This window comes from Ammospiza nelsoni, chromosome 12, assembly GCF_027579445.1.
Source record: "Ammospiza nelsoni isolate bAmmNel1 chromosome 12, bAmmNel1.pri, whole genome shotgun sequence".
NCBI lineage: Eukaryota > Metazoa > Chordata > Aves > Passeriformes > Passerellidae > Ammospiza > Ammospiza nelsoni.
Genome location: NC_080644.1, coordinates 379,138 through 396,032, shown reverse-complemented (window position 1 = coordinate 396,032; position 16,895 = coordinate 379,138). Strand labels below are relative to the sequence as shown.

The 16,895-nt window shown below is 41.4% G+C and overlaps 1 protein-coding gene across 2 annotated transcripts in view; it reads left to right on the top strand.

The window, feature by feature from the left end:
- The window catches only part of PREX1 (phosphatidylinositol-3,4,5-trisphosphate dependent Rac exchange factor 1), a 113,562-nt gene that overhangs the window by 41,388 nt on the left and 55,279 nt on the right, over window positions 1–16,895 (top strand). For both annotated transcript variants that reach the window (XM_059480682.1, XM_059480681.1), the window contains exons 2-4: window positions 9,353–9,424; window positions 10,776–10,898; window positions 15,081–15,185. In XM_059480682.1, the coding sequence (XP_059336665.1) occupies window positions 9,353–9,424; window positions 10,776–10,898; window positions 15,081–15,185 (300 nt within the window). The remainder of the gene's footprint in view (window positions 1–9,352; window positions 9,425–10,775; window positions 10,899–15,080; window positions 15,186–16,895) is intronic.

Genomic DNA, 16,895 nt, shown 5'->3' with positions numbered 1-16,895 from the left:
TTTAGATCCAAAGTCTGATGCTGAGATGGCTTATGAGAGACAATCTTAAGTATGTATCGTCAGGGCATATACAGTGTTCCTACGAAATGAGATCCTGGGACTTTGTTACATGTTTGCAATGTAGATGAAGTTTGTGGGGCACCCGAGATAATGCTATGTGGGCTTTAGATTCACAGGTAATTTAGGGCAAGTGTCAGTGAACTGATGGCAGTCAGCTGAACTGGTCTCCTTCAGTTAGGTGAGGTCCTAGGCTGTGTTGCAACTAAAGAAGAGTATTCCATGGGCTTCAGGGAACTAGATTTAATTTTAAAGTTTTCCTCTGTGTTGTCTGTTTAATGTTTAATGTATTAAGTGTATTTCCGTCACTGGAAAGAGAGTAGAAGAGGAAGAGAATCGTCTTTCTGATAGCAAAGTTCTTCAGCTTAGATTGTTATCTTGAAATATTATTTGAAGAAATTCTAATTTTTGCTGCAGTTTCATTCGTTGTCTTGATTTTACTTTTTTTGGATACCACTTGTTGTTTCTAGTCTCTCTGATGCTTTTACCTCCCTCCTCAAAAAAGACTAGCTGTATAGAGCCTGAAACCTGATTAAACATCCCCTGGTGCTGATAGGATCTTAGTAGTTGGAATCTCTAACGTAGAACAGGTTGCAATCTGCAGGCATCTCTTCACTATGAACACAGTGAATGTAAGTAATACGAGTTGAAAAATGCATGTGTTGTTTACTGGGCCTTTACTTCTGAAACAACTTTTGTTAAAGTACCATAAAGACTGAGTAGACACAGACTTGTCCGAATTTATTTCTCTACATAAAAGTGGAATGAAGCAAACCATAGTGTTCAACCAAACTTTGTCCTGAAAGCATTTTGAAGAGTGCCATGGTACAGTAAAATTATTAAAATAATCTCATGATTGTAGAACAGGGAAAATGACTTGAAGAGGCCAGTAAAAGGGAGAATATTACAAAGGATTGAGAGAATTATGCATGTAGCTTTCTTAAGTTTCTTTTGAAAATCGAAACAAATACATTTTCTGTTGATATTTGAATGGGCTAGAATCTTCCAGGTATAGATATTCACAAAAGGGCATGCTTAAGCGAAGAGGAGAGGGTTTTTAAAGTCTACAATAATGAGATTATTCAAAGTGTTATAGAGATAACGATGCACAGGAGGGAGAGCATGAAGAGGTGTCAAGAGAAGTCAGGGTACAGGAGATACGCAGAAATTTATAGCGATGAGTCCTGAAGGATTTCACCAGTGAGAAATACAGCTTTTGGGGCCCTGAAGTGAATTGGGATCTTCTGACCTGTCTGAGAATGCAAATATTAGCGACTGGGGGAGGAGGGACTAGCAGAGGTCAGGGCAATGATAGAGAAGAGACAATGGCCCTTTGCAGCACCACCCTGTCTTTCACTTCACAAAAGGCTTTTGTAATTTAAATTAAAACTGCTCCTCCTTAAGAAAGGGATCTCTCTTTGGAGTGAGAAACACTGCAACCTATTTCTCTAAGACTTCCCTTCAGTTCCACCTCCCTCCATCAGTCAAAGCATGAATTTGGTTCGACTGGCTTTTTTTGTTGCAGAATTCCAGGGTAAACAGCAGTATGCTGGAAGGGAAGATAATGGTCCGGGATCTTTTTAGAGCGTTCTTTGTATAAGACTTTTTCTGGGAAGTGCTGCTAGATCAGCTCACTTGTGATTAGTCGCAGAACACCACCGTGCTGAGAATGTCCGTGCATGTGAATTTTGCACGTGTCAACTTGCAGTGCCCCCATGTCCCTAAGTGTCCATGAGTGGCTGAGACAGTCCTGGTTCACTTCTAGAGACGACTCAGTAACCCTCACTGCCCTGGAGTTTGTATTTGCCGATGCAGTGAGAGGGGTACAGCAGAGGACTGTGGTCTGAGCTAAATTTGTCACCCAGAAAGAGAAAGCCTTTGTAGATGGTAATTCGGCCTCTCTTCTTAAGCATCCTCCTCCAGCAGTGACTCATCCTCTAAGCTGCCTGCCCATTGCTCTGTTGTAGTGGGAACCTGGATCACTAACTCAGGGAAGGCTTCAGCTTTCAGGGGCTGTGAGTAGATGAGGTGAATCCTCGCTTAAGCCCCAGAGATTTGTTGACAGAAGCCATTTTGTGCTGGACCTCTGTCAAGAAATTCAAAGTGAGCAGAAAGCAGTTGGAATGTCTAAGTCCTTAAAGCACAGCTGAAAGTCCCAGCGCTGTGCAGTGCCAGTATTTTGTGATTGATTTGATGTTATAGGCAGTGTAACAACGACAGGATAGATGTAAGATAAATCAGCCAAGTGTGGTCATAACTGCAGGAATCTTAAAATTCAGGATTGGCTCAGGACAAATCAGTTTTGGAATTATCTCAGGCATGTACTTCATATTAGCAGTAGCTGTTTCTCTTATCTAGTATTTAAAGAAATAATCAAGTTTATTTATTCAAACATTTTATTCATACATGCACTTATTAATGAATTTTAAATAGCAGAATTTCTGACTGCTCCTTTATATTTCATGTAGTATTTATCAGCATTCACCATATGTCAGACTAAGAAGTGGGGAAGAAGTTTCAAGTTGCCATGATCAAGGCTTAGTTAATATTTATTGAATTGCCAGCATGAGTGGTGGTTTTGTAATATGGGTACATGTATTTATACAATTACAAAAAATACCCGTCAAAAGTATGCTTCAGGTCAAAGGATCTTACCCTTGTGACATATCTGAATTTTGCAACTGAAGCTGCATTTCTTTTCTGAGGGTTTTTCCAGTTTCACCTGAAATGGAATCTGCTTATTTTGCAGATGTTCATGCAGTCTTCTGTGGGAAGAGATGGTGCCTCCTGTAACTCCTGTGCTTTTGTGTGTGTGAAATGGTTGTGTGGCTTCTACACCTCAGATTGCCTGAGCTGTTTGCAGAGAGTATTTGATACTCCATGTTGTGTGTGACTTTTTTTTTCTTTTTATTAATCACCTTGGTTAGCTAATAATTTAGTTCCTCTTCAGGGGATAGAGAAAAAAAAGTACCAATAAGCTTTGAGGCTTTAAAGCCAGTTTGATACACAGGAAGCCTGAAATTGGGGCAATAAAAAATATTTCTGGTGCTGTTTCCTCTTACTAAACACCTCTGTCTGTCAAGCAAGTCCCTGTTCAGGTGTTTGCTGATGAATTAATTTGCCTGTAGAGTGCAGCTACAGGTACAGTGTTTTTGCAGTTGCTCTATTTCACAGCTGGGTCTATTGTTTAGGAGAATTTTAGTATAATGAAGTCATCTGATGCTTAAGTTCTTCCTTCTTCTCCAGACACTAATAATTTAAAATGTGCTTTTATAGAAATATTAATATAGCAGCCAGTAATTGAGCAGTGAGGGAATACTGGGTTTCCAGTAAGAGGTAGAGTAATAGGCTCTTTAAAAGTAGTACTGTTGCTTCAGTGTTGCTCCATTTTACATATGTAATGCTAGTAATGTCAAAGGAGTTGCTTCTGATTTCCAATACTCTAACTTAATTTCATAACTGAAAAACCGACTCAGGCCCAGTATTCTGCATTGTGTACTGGTGTTTGCCCAGGACAGCAAGAGATGTTGGAAAACCAGTCATCTGTATTTGCTTGAGAATTACTTCATGTGTCTTTAAAATCCAGCAGACTCTAGGATGGGCAGCAGTAGACGTTGGTTAACCTGCACAGCACTGCAGGCCATGGCAGGAGCAGCAGAACTGAAGCAGGTTCACCGCAGCTGAGGTGTCTGGATTCCAAGCTGGGTGGTGACCCAAGGCTGTGAGCCCAGCAACACCCTTGAAGGGAAATGCTGAAAGATTTGAATAGCCCTGTGCAGTCATTGTTGTGTTACTTTGAGATTATTTATTGCATTGTCTTTCAGACCTCAGGTGAGAACCGCATTTAACATGTGGGACAGGCATGCAGGATTTTTGTTTCCTGTCATTTGTGTAGAGCTTTAGCTTATGAACTGCTTATCTGATAGAAAGCAAAAGAACATGATCAAAATGACAAGGTTCAAAGCTAACAATTGAGTAATATGAGCAAGGATGCATTTGCTCTGAAAACTTGAACTTCAGCAAACACTCAGTTTGTCAGACTATTTCAGTAAAGCTGAAAGGTTCCCACAGGACCTTTGAGCTGCTATGCTAAAGAAATAGGGTTTTTTGGTACGGAGGCAAAGACTTCTACCAGCCAAATTTAGTGGTAACGCTAATTCAAGTGATCAAAAAAAAGAGAAATTAAAATTATGCTTGCAAGTTCTTGTTCATATATATGACCCCTGTGCTGTAGTTGCAAGGTAAAGATGCTAGTGATGGTCAAATGCTGGAATTTATTGTTCACGTCACCTCTTACTTCGTCACTGTGAACACATTTTCTTGGAAACATGATATCTGCACTTGCAAGAAGCTTTAAACAATTGATGGCACAAGTGTAAAGCAATTATTAATATTAACTCTGAAAATTCTAGGCTCATTTAGATCCCTGGACCCTTGTTCTGAATCAGTCCTGATCACTAATGAGTTGAATGAAATGGTCTCACTTTTCTCTTAAGTGCAATGTGACATTCCAGTCAGCTGTTCAGGAAACAGGTTTTACAGGATTGTGCTTTAAGTTGTTCTTCTCCAGCATCATGGGGACCAGTTGCCTCACCGCTGTCTGTTTCTGTTCTCCTTTTCATTTCCCTCAGGGGCAGGCACACTTGGCCTCCCTTGCTGTTTAGTGAGAAGTCTCTTGCTATTTCTGAATGTTGGAGGAAGTGTCTGCCTTAAACAATGAATTATGAGAAGGGGCATGAGCAAACTGTCACTGCCTCATCCCAAGTGTTTTGCTTGTGTTACTTCTGCTACATAGAAGATGGAAAATACTAGTTTTCCCTGGTTAAGGCTATAAGCTGAGTTCAACAAGGCTCATATGAAAAGCGTTTAAGAGTTATCCCAGTTGCTTTGTGTGTTTCATGTGTGCAACTGTTTCATGTGACAATAACTAACAATTACCTGATTGTTTCCTTAAAATATATTCTGTGCTTTTGTGGTTTAGAGGTGCTGCAAAAACACTCAAAACAATGCGATTTCATTGAAACAGTGGATTATGAGCACTGTGAATAGAAAAACAAAACACTTTCATACAAGAGGGGCCATTAAAAAGTACTTATTTAATGAAATGAACTTTTGTATTTAAATTTCATTCTAGATTTGTAGTATGTTTCTGTTAGTCTGTATTGGAAGGAATTTCTCCAGCATGATGTGAAGCAGAAAGGAAACATTTCACTGCTCATTCTAATTTGTCATAGATTTGCTTGAATCGTGCAAGACTTTGTACTGTAAGACAAACTATAAATTGTGCTTATGCTTGACATGAGAAGCATCAGCTGTGGCCTGCTGAGTTTGGGAATAGCAGACCTCTGGGACAACAGCTTACAGTGCACAAATAAACATTATGTTACCACTGACTTTTAAACCAAAACAAGTTTTCTCCGGACTGTTTTCCTAATACTGAGCATATAAATATGGAAGATGGGGCCTTTACAATCTTTGTCAGCAGTATGAAAATTGATCAGCCTGGCTTCCCATTTTTTCCCTGCCTTGTGCCATGACCTGTTCTTGTTCTGGATCCATAGGCTCTTCCAGTGCTTCTGTCTTCCTCTGCTGCCCAAACAAACAGCTTGGGTTGCTCAGACCTGGCCCAGTGTGAGCACAGTGAAGCACTCAGAGTGGCAGGGGAGCAATGCAGTGTGGGGGGATAAGGAGGAAAGATGTTAGCCATCTTCTTATCTCTGCTCTTTGTGAAATTGTTATCCTTGTAAGTCCTGACCAGGGTACAACAAGAAGATAGAAGGAAGCAGAGCCTACTTTTGTTGTCTGTTCATCAGTTTCAGCTCTTCAACAGTCTCAGTGATCTGCAGTTGGTTGTTGTTTCAGTTATACCTGATAGTTTCAGAGAAGAGGAAACCAACAGTGTGCCACAGTAGAGATTTCTGCTCTTGGTTGCAATGGAGAGGTGATTGTGATCATCTTGCAGTGTCCTAGGAATGATTTCAGAGTCCCTAGGTCATACCTCCAAGGTCTCCTAAGAAAGCTGACCCCCATGCTTCCACATCTCCTTGGAGGCTAGTTGCTGCACAGATTGAAGGTGTTGCGGATGGAAAGGGTTATACTGTGGAGTCCCTGAAAGCTCGTTGTGAAAAGTGCCAAGGAACAGACCCCTTGAATTTATATATGACTTGTATAGAGTGTGAGGAGGTTGGAGCAGCCAGAGAGAATGTCTCACTAACTTTAGTGGCCAGACAAGCTTTCACCTTTTCAACTACTTCCTCTTCTATAACAAAATATTTTGGAATGTAAATAAGATACAGGCATGAATTCATAGGATGAATTTTTTAAAATATTCATCCACCACCACCATCTCTCTTTTGGCATCACTTTTGTGATGTTCTGGTCCAAATAAGAATCTGATTTTCCGGCTAAATCAATAGGTCTCATGAAATATCATAGCACTCCCTTCCCCCAAAAGAGTTGCACGCTACTTGTGTAATAGTTCTTGGAGTCTGTGTCACCAGGTGACTAGAGGGCTAGTGCTGGTACAGATGAGCTTAGACCCTAATAAAACAAGCAGCGCAAAAAAATCACTGGGGAAGTTTGGGAAATGCTGATCTGAATGTCAGAATAACATCTCTGGGAAAAGGGTTGCTTTTTCCAAGCAGGAAGTGGTTTGGAAGAAAGTGGTGTTGCCATGTGAACAGGACATGCAGCATTATCTCTGTGAGCTGCTGTTTAATAGCTTGTGGTTTTCATACTTTTTATTTGAATTACTGTGTTGCAAAAGATTCTTCTTGCACCTCAGTAGGTATTGAAAAATGGGGAACAAACTTGTTCTGCATCCACTAAGTTTTGTTAATTTGAGGGGAATTGCATTTCAGAATGTAGACTATTAAATTTGTAAGGCCAAAATATTTTGTAACTGTCTTGTTTTATTATTACTGGATAGACTGCTGTCCATGCGCATGAAGGCAAATCAGAAGCTGTAGGAGATTTGAAAGACTATACAAAGTTGATTGTTTCCCTTCAAGGTCTTTCATCCTTCTTCCTCTCTCTGCTTCTATGCCTTTTTTATTTTTCATTTGATTTCCCTATCTTCTTTTCTCCCTTTCTTGTGCTCACATCATGTGGTCTTTTCAGACAAGCATCACAGAAAAGCTGTTTTTTAGATTAACAGTCTCCACTTTTTTTATTGAGTAGCCTGTAACAACTAATGTGATTTGCACTTCCTGTATACAGCTTTCTATTATTAGACCCTTCATACTGGGACTGACGTGCAGGTAATTATTAGTCACTAGTGGAGCTGCTAATTATGTAGATTAATTGATCATTTCAGTTGGGTTTGTTGTCTCCAAACATGTTTGTGGTTAAAGCAAGGAAAATCACTGCCTGACTTACTGTTAGCGAATGAGCGTCTCTAGAATGATGTGCCACCTTGTGTGACTCAGGTGCCTGGTTACTAATGCTGAGTTCTCACACCCAGAGCTGAAGTGGGAGTGCAGCAGCTATTCCCCCTGTCATCAGGAATCATGCTGAACACTTCATCTCAGGCAGTTCCTTGACTGCTGCTGGGTGCTACAGCTCCTGGCCAGATTATTGTCAGGATGAACTGGCTAGTCCTTACAAAATAACCCTTCTGTCACTAGCACGTGTCCTGTTCCTTTGATGCAGGAATCTATTCTTGAAACTTCTTAGTCCCCACAAACTCCTTTGAGTTCTCCGTATCTAGCTGGAATCTAGCCAAGATCTTTCTGTTTAGCAGTACTAGAGGAGCAATGTGGTTATGGTCCCTGAAATTTGTTCAAAAGCGGGTTGAAAATCCAGGGCTAAAAACAAATGTAGGGTTTCTGTGCTTCATTAATTAATGTCTTTTTTACTGGTACCTGCCCTGTAAAGTGTGAATGGCTGATGAATGACAGAGAGCAATGCCTTAGCTGGAACAGAGATGTGCCCCTTTTAGAGCCGAAAGCCAGAGGAACATGTTCACTGTGTGCCAAGCAAAACACCAGAGATGAAGGCATTCCATAAGCTGTAAGTTTGGTTCAGTGGCATTGCTTCTTAACAGGTTGTAAGCTGCTGCTAATCCCAGCAGGCAAAAGGGAAAAAGCAAAAGAGGAGTGTGCACCAGTTGACATGGACCTTGCTCAGGAATAGTTCAGCTTTTAAAGGCTTTTTGTTATCAAGCTGTAAGAAAGCTGCTTTGTGCCCTAAATAAAGACATGACCAACTTTCCCTCACTCTCTCAGGTGGGTAAGAGAAGTTCTTTCATCCTTGCATTCCCCAGGGCTCACTCCTTTGTATGGGAGGCAAGTTAGAAATCACTGACAGCACCAGAGAGTAAAGCTCTCTTCCCTTCTTTGCAGACGTTATGTAGTTTATTGCAGCAGATTCTGTCCTCAGTGGTTGCCCTTCAGTCTCTCCTGCAGCTATTTCCATCTCTGCTGATGCCTGTGGATAGGAAAATCCCCTGCTCTCAGTTCAGGAGTGCCTTTTAGCCAGTAGTTGCTAAACCAGTGGAGTCTTGAGATGGAAATCCCATGAAGTATTCTTTTATAAACTCTTTCTACTGAATCAAATAGGTTTGTGGGTGTGTTCAGTGCAAATGCAAGTAGGTCTTCCCAACTTCCAGTAGCCAGAGTTATGCTTTTCAGGCTGATATTCAGATCACTGTCCATTTGTATCTGGCAGCTTTTTATTGATTTGGCTGTTAAAGCCAGAGTTGTGCAGAGCTGAGAGAAGGGGAAACCCAACCTAAGTGAAAAGTTCTAGCATTGCTTTGTCTTTTTTTAACCCACTGAAATAAAGTGAACAGGACAGTTTATCACAGATAGTCTGGTGATTTCCATTTCCCTTCCCCGCATACTGAGACTGTTGAACTTGTCCCTAGCCCCAGCTCGTGGCTCTGATGTGTCTCAGCTCTAGCAGTGTGACTGTCCCTTGCCTGTTACTGCAGTCCCTTGCTGACACACACCTCTGTGGGCCAAGCACGCTGCCCCAGGGACCGAACCGCTGCATCCTGTAGACAGGGGAAACCTTCAGAGGAGCCAGTGGACCCTGCTGTTGTCTACTGCAAGTAACAGATAATTAAAGCTAAAGGCTTCCACAAAGAGAAGACGGTTATTGTCAAGCAAAGCGTCTTTGGTAGTGCCTCTGTGCAGCCCGGGGTATCTGTGGTGGGAAGTTCCTAAATGTTTACATTCTTTCAGTCTTAAAGGTTACCAGCCAAATTGTGTGGATGGGAACCTAGAGGAAACAAAAGAGTGAAATCAAACTATTATCAAACAATTGGAACATAAATCTTCTTTTATCTCTGCAGGCATTTCTTCACCGGATCCGACAGAATGCAGTGGACAAAGCTGAGAAGTACATAACAGAGGAGAATGTTAAGGTATTTCTTCTGTCTTCCTTGTTTTCTTGGTAGGTGAAGTGATTTGCAATGAAAGGCTAGATTCAGGGATATGAATACCAGATACCCTCTTGTCATATTGATGCTTATTATTAAGCTGATTCCCTAAGGAAAGGAGCTCATGTTGATAGTTTATCTGTCAATCCGTTTGCCCGTTCTTATAGCTGTCATCTTCCAGTAATTTTTCATATCACCAGCTAGTTTGAGTAAAATTTGACAACAGTGTAATGTTCTCAGAAATACTAACTTTTGGCAAGATTTGTGAAATGCTAAGTAGAGTACTGAGGGGCCATTTCAATGTTTTTGAGAGGAATGGCGAGGAATCCACGCCCTTGTCTGTTTGGCTTGACAGTATTCAGTTAGCCAATTTGCATCTGCTGTTTTCTACTAATAGAAATTTGATAGGGCTTATGAGAAGGAGGCAAGAATTTTCCTTTGTGTTTTTGTGGAAAGGAATTGGGTTTTTGTGGGAGATCTACATATTGTGAGACCCTTGCATGAGGAGGTTCCTGAATGAATTTTGCCCTGGCAATAGTTAAGGGACATAGAGAACTGTGAGGTACAGACTTCTCTAGTGCCTGTGGTCACAGGGGGTGCATGTTGTTCATTAATGTCATAAATACACAAAACACTTTGCTGTAGTTATTTGGCAAAAAATCTCACCTTGTACACATATGCACATGTGTATTCTAACCACAGGGATAATTTAACTGTCACTATTACCTTTTAATACAAGGTTGAACAAGGGGCCTCTTCCCCTCTACAAGTGCCTTTTGGTGTCACTGAGGTCAGTGAAAGGGAACTCTAAATGCTGCTCTTGAGGTTTGTGAGAAATGTACGCTATTCTGTACTCTGAGCAGTGTAAAGCTGGATCCATACAGCAGATTTTGTCTCCTATTTACAGGTACACCCTTGTGTGTGATACCTTCAAGTCCCTTCCTTCCAGAAAGGGATTTCTAATGCATGGGAGGGAAAGGCAAACTACTCCCTGCTTCTGTCTCCTGCAAAATTAATTTGGCCTTGTGGTTCCATTTACCTGGATGTTCTCATAGGAAATATTCGCAAGACTTAAAAGAGGTTGTTGGCATTTATCATGCTCAGGAGTCTGCAAAGATAGCCTTAATTTACAGCAGGTATTTCAATCGATTTAAAGATTTTTATAAGGGGCTAGGAAAGGGGCAAATACAGTGTAATTCGTTCTTTACAAGTCCCTGTCTGAGCTCTGGATCCTCTCATGGTAAGTCTAGAGCTCCACAGTATTTTGGCATTAGTACGTAGCAAAAACCGCTGACATGTATTAAAAACGAGCAATGTTTTTCTCCTTATGTTTCAGATCTTATTTTCTAACATTGAAGACATTCTTGGTGTTCACAAGGAGTTCCTGGCTGCTCTGGAATTTTGTTTGCAACCAGAACCCCAATCTCAGCATGAACTGGGAAATGTTTTCTTAAAATTTGTAAGTACAATGACTTAATGCTATCTGAAAATACAGTTTCCTGTCATAAGCTCTCCAGCCCCTTAGCAAGCCCTAATCTCTAAGGCTTGTAGCAATGCTATGACAATGTGTGTCTTGTGTGGAAGTTGTAGGTAGGGTGGGAAAAAACTTGTGAATGAGGCTAGAACAATGGACACCACATCAAACTGAGCTAAACAACGATGTATTTTTAGAAACTCTTCCCTTTCCGGTTGAATTTTTTCATTTTTTTCTCACCCATTTGATCACATTTTATTGCTGAGAATTTGTCTGCTTTTGTTTTAAAAGTTTCAAAAATGCAGTACAATTTCAAGTGCCTCAGAATCAGTATTCCTGCAGGTGCTTGCCTGGTATTGCAGGCAGGGGTGTGTGATGTTCATGCTCCCTGCCCAAACAGCCCTTGCAGCAGCCTGGGTGTCCGTGCAGCCCTTGCAGCAGCCTGGGGTTGTGGGTTGCAGCAGCCTGGGTGTCCGTGCAGCCCTTGCAGCAGTCTTGGCCTAGAAGAACCTTACTTGGCAATGATCCACCAGCCTTCAGAAACAGAACGCTGCTTTTATAGAATCATGGAGTCGTTAAGGTTGGAAAAGACCTTTAGGACCATCAAGTCCCAGCACCACCACCATGTTTGCCATTAAACCATGTGCTCAAGTGCCAGCCACACTGACACCTTTTTTGAATACATCAAGGGATGGTAGTTGTTCTGGGCCCAGTATTGTCCCAAGGACCTTTAGTTCAGAAGGATTCAAGTCTTGAGTAGCACCTAAAGCAAGCAAGCAGATTTTGCAAGAATTCCAAAAAAGAAATTATTGCATACTGTCTTTTTGAAGTATTATAAGAGATGATGAAATGTGCTTGCTCTGATACTCAGGTGTGAAAAATTGTTTTCCGTCAGAAGACAGACATTGTCTGCCCTACTGTACTCCATTTGGTTGGGTGATCAGAAATTCATTGTCTGATGGTAGGTGCTAGAGTTTATTCTGGAGCTGCGGTGCAGTGTGGCTGCAACAGGTGGTGTAGAACATCCTTGAATACTCATTCCAAATCCAGTGTACAGCCTTAAACAAAAAGAGCATGTGAGACATGTCTCAGAAGAGGGCACATGGGCTGGCAGTGGAGTGACCACACCTTGTGAGCACAAGCTTGCTTTTGCAGGGCAGGAAAGGGTGTGACTGTGTGTGACTGAGCATAAGGGCAGAGAATTGTCTGATCCTTTATTTCTGATATTGCCATATTGCTAGAGGTTTGGGAATGTAATAGCTAGAATCTTGTTCTAGGGAAATGTGTGTTATGATCATTTTTTGGAGCAATGTTGCATGAGTGATCAGTTTTACTGATCTAAAGTCAGTCTGTGTCATGGGGGATATTGTTACATTGAGAGTTATGTCTTCCGTTCAGGTTTTTGATGTTGACAAGGTTGGTTTCAGCCTGCTTTGAAACAAGAAAATGCCATGCCTTGTTAAAAATATGTTCAAATAAAATGTTGCAGTTTTCTAAATGTCTTATTTGCTTTTTCTAGTCAAAATGGTTTTCAAATTTGCATTAATTTGTAGGCAGTACTAATAAATCTAAAATAATATGTTTGGAGAATAAACTAATGGTTAAAGACTTATTTTAACCAAACTGCGAACAGTACAGTCTTACTTCTGTCAAGGTCTAGCTGTGTATCCAGCAGATTTGCTGAGTAAGAAAGTGCCATTTTTATCTGGTCACATCTCTGACCATAATTGCACTTTAACCTAGAGCAGCCGCAGGTTCAGAATTCCTGGGCTAACGTCTGTAATTATGTAACTGATAATTTCTTCACCAGGCTATGGGAGAACCTAGGACTGAGTATCACCCACAGAGGAAATTAAACACTTCAGACAGGGAGCAATTTTAAACATAGTTCTCATATTTGTGGGTCAATGGCATGGGGTACAGCTGGGAAAGACTTGAGGAAAGCACTCTGGTGTGTGTATAATTATTGTACTGTCTTGAGCTTTAGCAAAAGGATTTTTTCATCACATAAATATAGCCTCCCAAACTCCGGGCACTCAAAGCTGCAGTCAGAAACCTGAGCAGTGACATTTTGTGTGCACTGATGTAACAGATGATTCTGTGTTAATGACTGCTGGTTTTAGTGTCAAGCATGGTACTTGTGTGCATCCAGGGAGTTGAGAAGTGAGTGAAGATGTGGGAAAAACTTCTATGTCTGTTTTACTCTGTAACTCTCCTGTTTTTGTGGTTGACAACAATCCTGTTGCCTTTTTTCTATTGTGCTGTGGACCCAGGCCTGCCTTTTCCTGCATCTGGTGGTCAGAAACTTTTGTTTCCTTGCAGCTTCCTAGTATTGCACCCCAATAGCAACATGAATGGCTGCTGATGAAGGATAAAAGTCCTGAACATCTACATTCCATCTCTTTGCACCATAACCTTTGTGGCTGTTGTTTTATTTGCTCTGTACCATTGTTCTTGTGTTTGGACATACATCTATTTATTCTCAGTTCTTTCTTTTGAAGTACAAGGAAAGGAAAAATTAATTAAACCAAACCCAAAAGCATTTTACAGATTCTGAACATGTATAGCTACCATTGAACATCTGACCAGAATGTCAAATTCTCCTAAACTAATATAAATGCAATTTCTTTCCGTTATGACAATAGCAAAGGGAATACCCAGTGACTGCAGCTGCAGTCTCATGTTTTCCCAAACTCCTTCAGCTGGCAGTAGTTCTTTGCTTGGATCACTGTGAGTGGTCTTAAAAGCACCTAGATGCTGAAAGTACATTCAGCTGACACAGGAAGAGTGCTAGGACTCCAATCAAAACTCAAAAAAATTAACTTCCAAATTTTGGGGAGATTAAAAGGTTCAGATAGAATGTTTTCAGACCAGAATCCTGCTGTGAATGCAGCAGCAAACTCTGGAAGGCATTGGCTACATGGCTTGGTGCTCTGAGAAAGCCTCACATATTACCCTGCAGAGTGCCACACTAATGCTTTGAAATTATTTTTGATATGCAAATTAGCTTGTCTGGGTGCCTCCACATGGTGCTGCATTATGGCATAGAAGCTAACCTGAACCAGGAAATAAAGTGCTATCCTGAGAAGCACTCAAACCCGATGTTTTTTTGGCTTCTGAATCGTTCATTTTGCCTAAAGCCTAATACAGTCTCATGACCCTCCTTTTATTCTGGTGAATGCAATAGTGGAAGCTCTGAATATAGCTGCTGAAAGTTCAGCCCTTCCTCCCAGCTCTGAGAGGATCAACTCGGCTCTTTCTGTATCTGCTCAGCATGGAAATAGTTGTTCCTGCTTCTTTTGTGAATCACTCCAGTGTTTCCAGATATCTAGTGTTTGCAATGGGTTCAGCATCTCTGATCATTTTAGACCGAAGGAGTTGCAGTGTGTTTGAATCTGAAGATCAGTAGAACAGAACTTGCTGACCCTGACCTACCAGCTGACCTTCATTTCTTCACAGGGGATTTCATTCCAACATGTGCTGGTGGGTGTGACATGTCCCAGTGTTAGTAGCTCAATCTAATTGTGAAGCTACCCTTCCCTTCCTTTATTATCTGTAATACATTGGGTATTTGGTGTGTATTTGGTGAAATTCTTCCAGTTACAGAAACTATTATATGTATCTGTTAAGTTTTGTCTGCTGCTTGTTTCAGAACACAGTAAACCAGCCAACCTACTGAGGCCTGGCTTCTCACTGTTGAAAGGCAGGGGATTTCCAGCTGACTGCTTTGTGTTATAGTTCCCCTCCAGATCTCAGAGCTTTTTTCAGGCCTTGGCTCTTCCACTTGGCTTTCTTCCTCCTGCAGGAGTGGTGAGCCCCTTTGCTCCTGGCTTTGTTTTGCTTCTGGCTACTTCCATCCCAAGATAGCAAAATTCCTCCTTTCAGGAAAGAATACCAATGATCTCAGTGAAGCATTAAGAGGAAAAGTGCTGAAAGTCTCAGTGCTCAGAAAAGTCTCTGTTAACTTACAACAGTAAGTCAGGAATTAGTGAGAACCTATATACAGTACTCACATTAAGAGTGTCACCCACTTCCTGAAAACTCCAATGCTAATGCCACTTGGAGTCCACCTCTGTTTATAAATAATTTGGTAGCAGACTAATTTGGTGGCAGAATAATCTCTCTAATGGTGTCTGAGTCAATAAGTCACTTTGTTTTTCCTTGCAGAAAGACAAATTCTTTGTGTATGAGGAGTACTGTAGCAACCATGAGAAGGCACTCAGACTGCTGATGGAATTGAACAAGATCCCCACAGTGAGAACATTCCTTCTGGTAAGCACCTTCTCTAGCACTCTTGACTCAATGATCTGACTTTGCCCTGTGCTCATAATAACTCTTTGCTATCCCAGGAATGCTGGGCATTTTGCAGGTATACACTGCCAGGTGTGGAGCACTCAGGGTCTAGGGGTACTGAAATCACTGATGACTTGAGGCACAGAAATGAGCAGTACCAGCAGGAGTGATAGCAGTGGAAACAAGGAAGATTTTCTTTTTAAAAAATAACAGAAAAAACAAGCACAGATGAAAGGAATAATGCAGTAAGTCAGCAGCAAGACTGAGGCTAGTTCCCATTGGATTTGATCCCCTGCTCAGTTCTCTGACCAATTCACCATTTGCAGGCTAATGAAAAAAATGTGACCTGCTTCTGGCACCCTTTTCTCCAGGAATCCAATTGTGGGCATGAAATGTAGTCTGGATGAATTGTTTTGAGTGCATCATTGCTGCTCAAATCAAAAGTAACCTAACTCCCATCCAAGGAGGGACTGTGGCCCTATAGCCTTCAAACACGCCTTAGAGGCTGGACTGGAAGGAGAAGCAGTCAGTGGGCACTGCCTTCTACTGCTGCATTCCTTACTTTCCTTTCTTGGTTGTTTCTCTTCTTTACTTTCACCCGAATTCTGCTTGATTTTTGAATGTCTTGTTTTCTTGACCATGGATGAGTGGCATTTGTAATGGGGGTGGCACATAGGTGAGGGAATAATTTGTCGCATCAGCTTTTTTCCTAGTAAATTCTGTGAAGTGAAATAAAGACTGTTTTTCTTGCAAAGGACCTGCTTTTCTTTCTGCTCTTTTTTTTTTTGCTTCCTGTGAAAGTTCTGTTCTTTCCCAGTGTAGTACAGCGACATATAAACATCAGTCACAAGCAGGGCCAGAGCATTCCTTTAGCCACAAGATACAGGCCGCAGAGGGAGCCTACCCTCGTGCTGTAGAGTAGGCAGAGTCACTTTGTCATGTCTGAGTTTTAATGAACCTTATTAAACCATTATTTTAAATTACTAAATGACCCTTACCTTGTTCATGAGGGTTTTTTTGAGTGCTTCTGCTGAGGGAAACCAATGAGAAAGGTGAGGGAAGGTGCATGTAAACCATGTCCTTCCCAACCTTCAGAATGTTCTCAACTTCCACTGAATTGACAAAGTTTTCTGTTCATGTTAGAGACAGCAGCTGGCAAACTGATTACGAGGTACAACAAAGATGTCACACTGTCTACTGTGGCTTGCTGCAGCACCTGAATCCAGGAGACTTAAAATTGCAGTAAATATGGGAAGAAGGGCTGCACTGATGTGTCTGCTTAGCTGTGGTAGTTTCTTCCAGGCCTCCCTTCCCTTCTCTGCCTCCCAAACCAGTGCTACAATGCTGCTATGCAGAGAAGGCAGCACTAAAGTACAAAGCTTTACTTGTGAAGATAGATTTGGCCCAATTGCCCCCTCACAGCTGCTGAAACATAGAATGTGAGAATGTGTCTGAAAAGTCAGTAAGTGTTAAAGGGCAGTTTTGAGCCCAGAGCTAGAGAGAGGGCTGAAAAAAGAGATGGCAAGAATTGAATCACTTGGGACTTGGAAATTGGACAGGGAGCATTGTGAGCTGGGTAGCCAATGCCACAGATCTAGAATAGCCTGGGGACAGGTTATTTTACAGACAATTGTCTCTTAAAAACACCAGTTGGGACTAAGGAGATTTAATGTATGATGCCTGTGGACA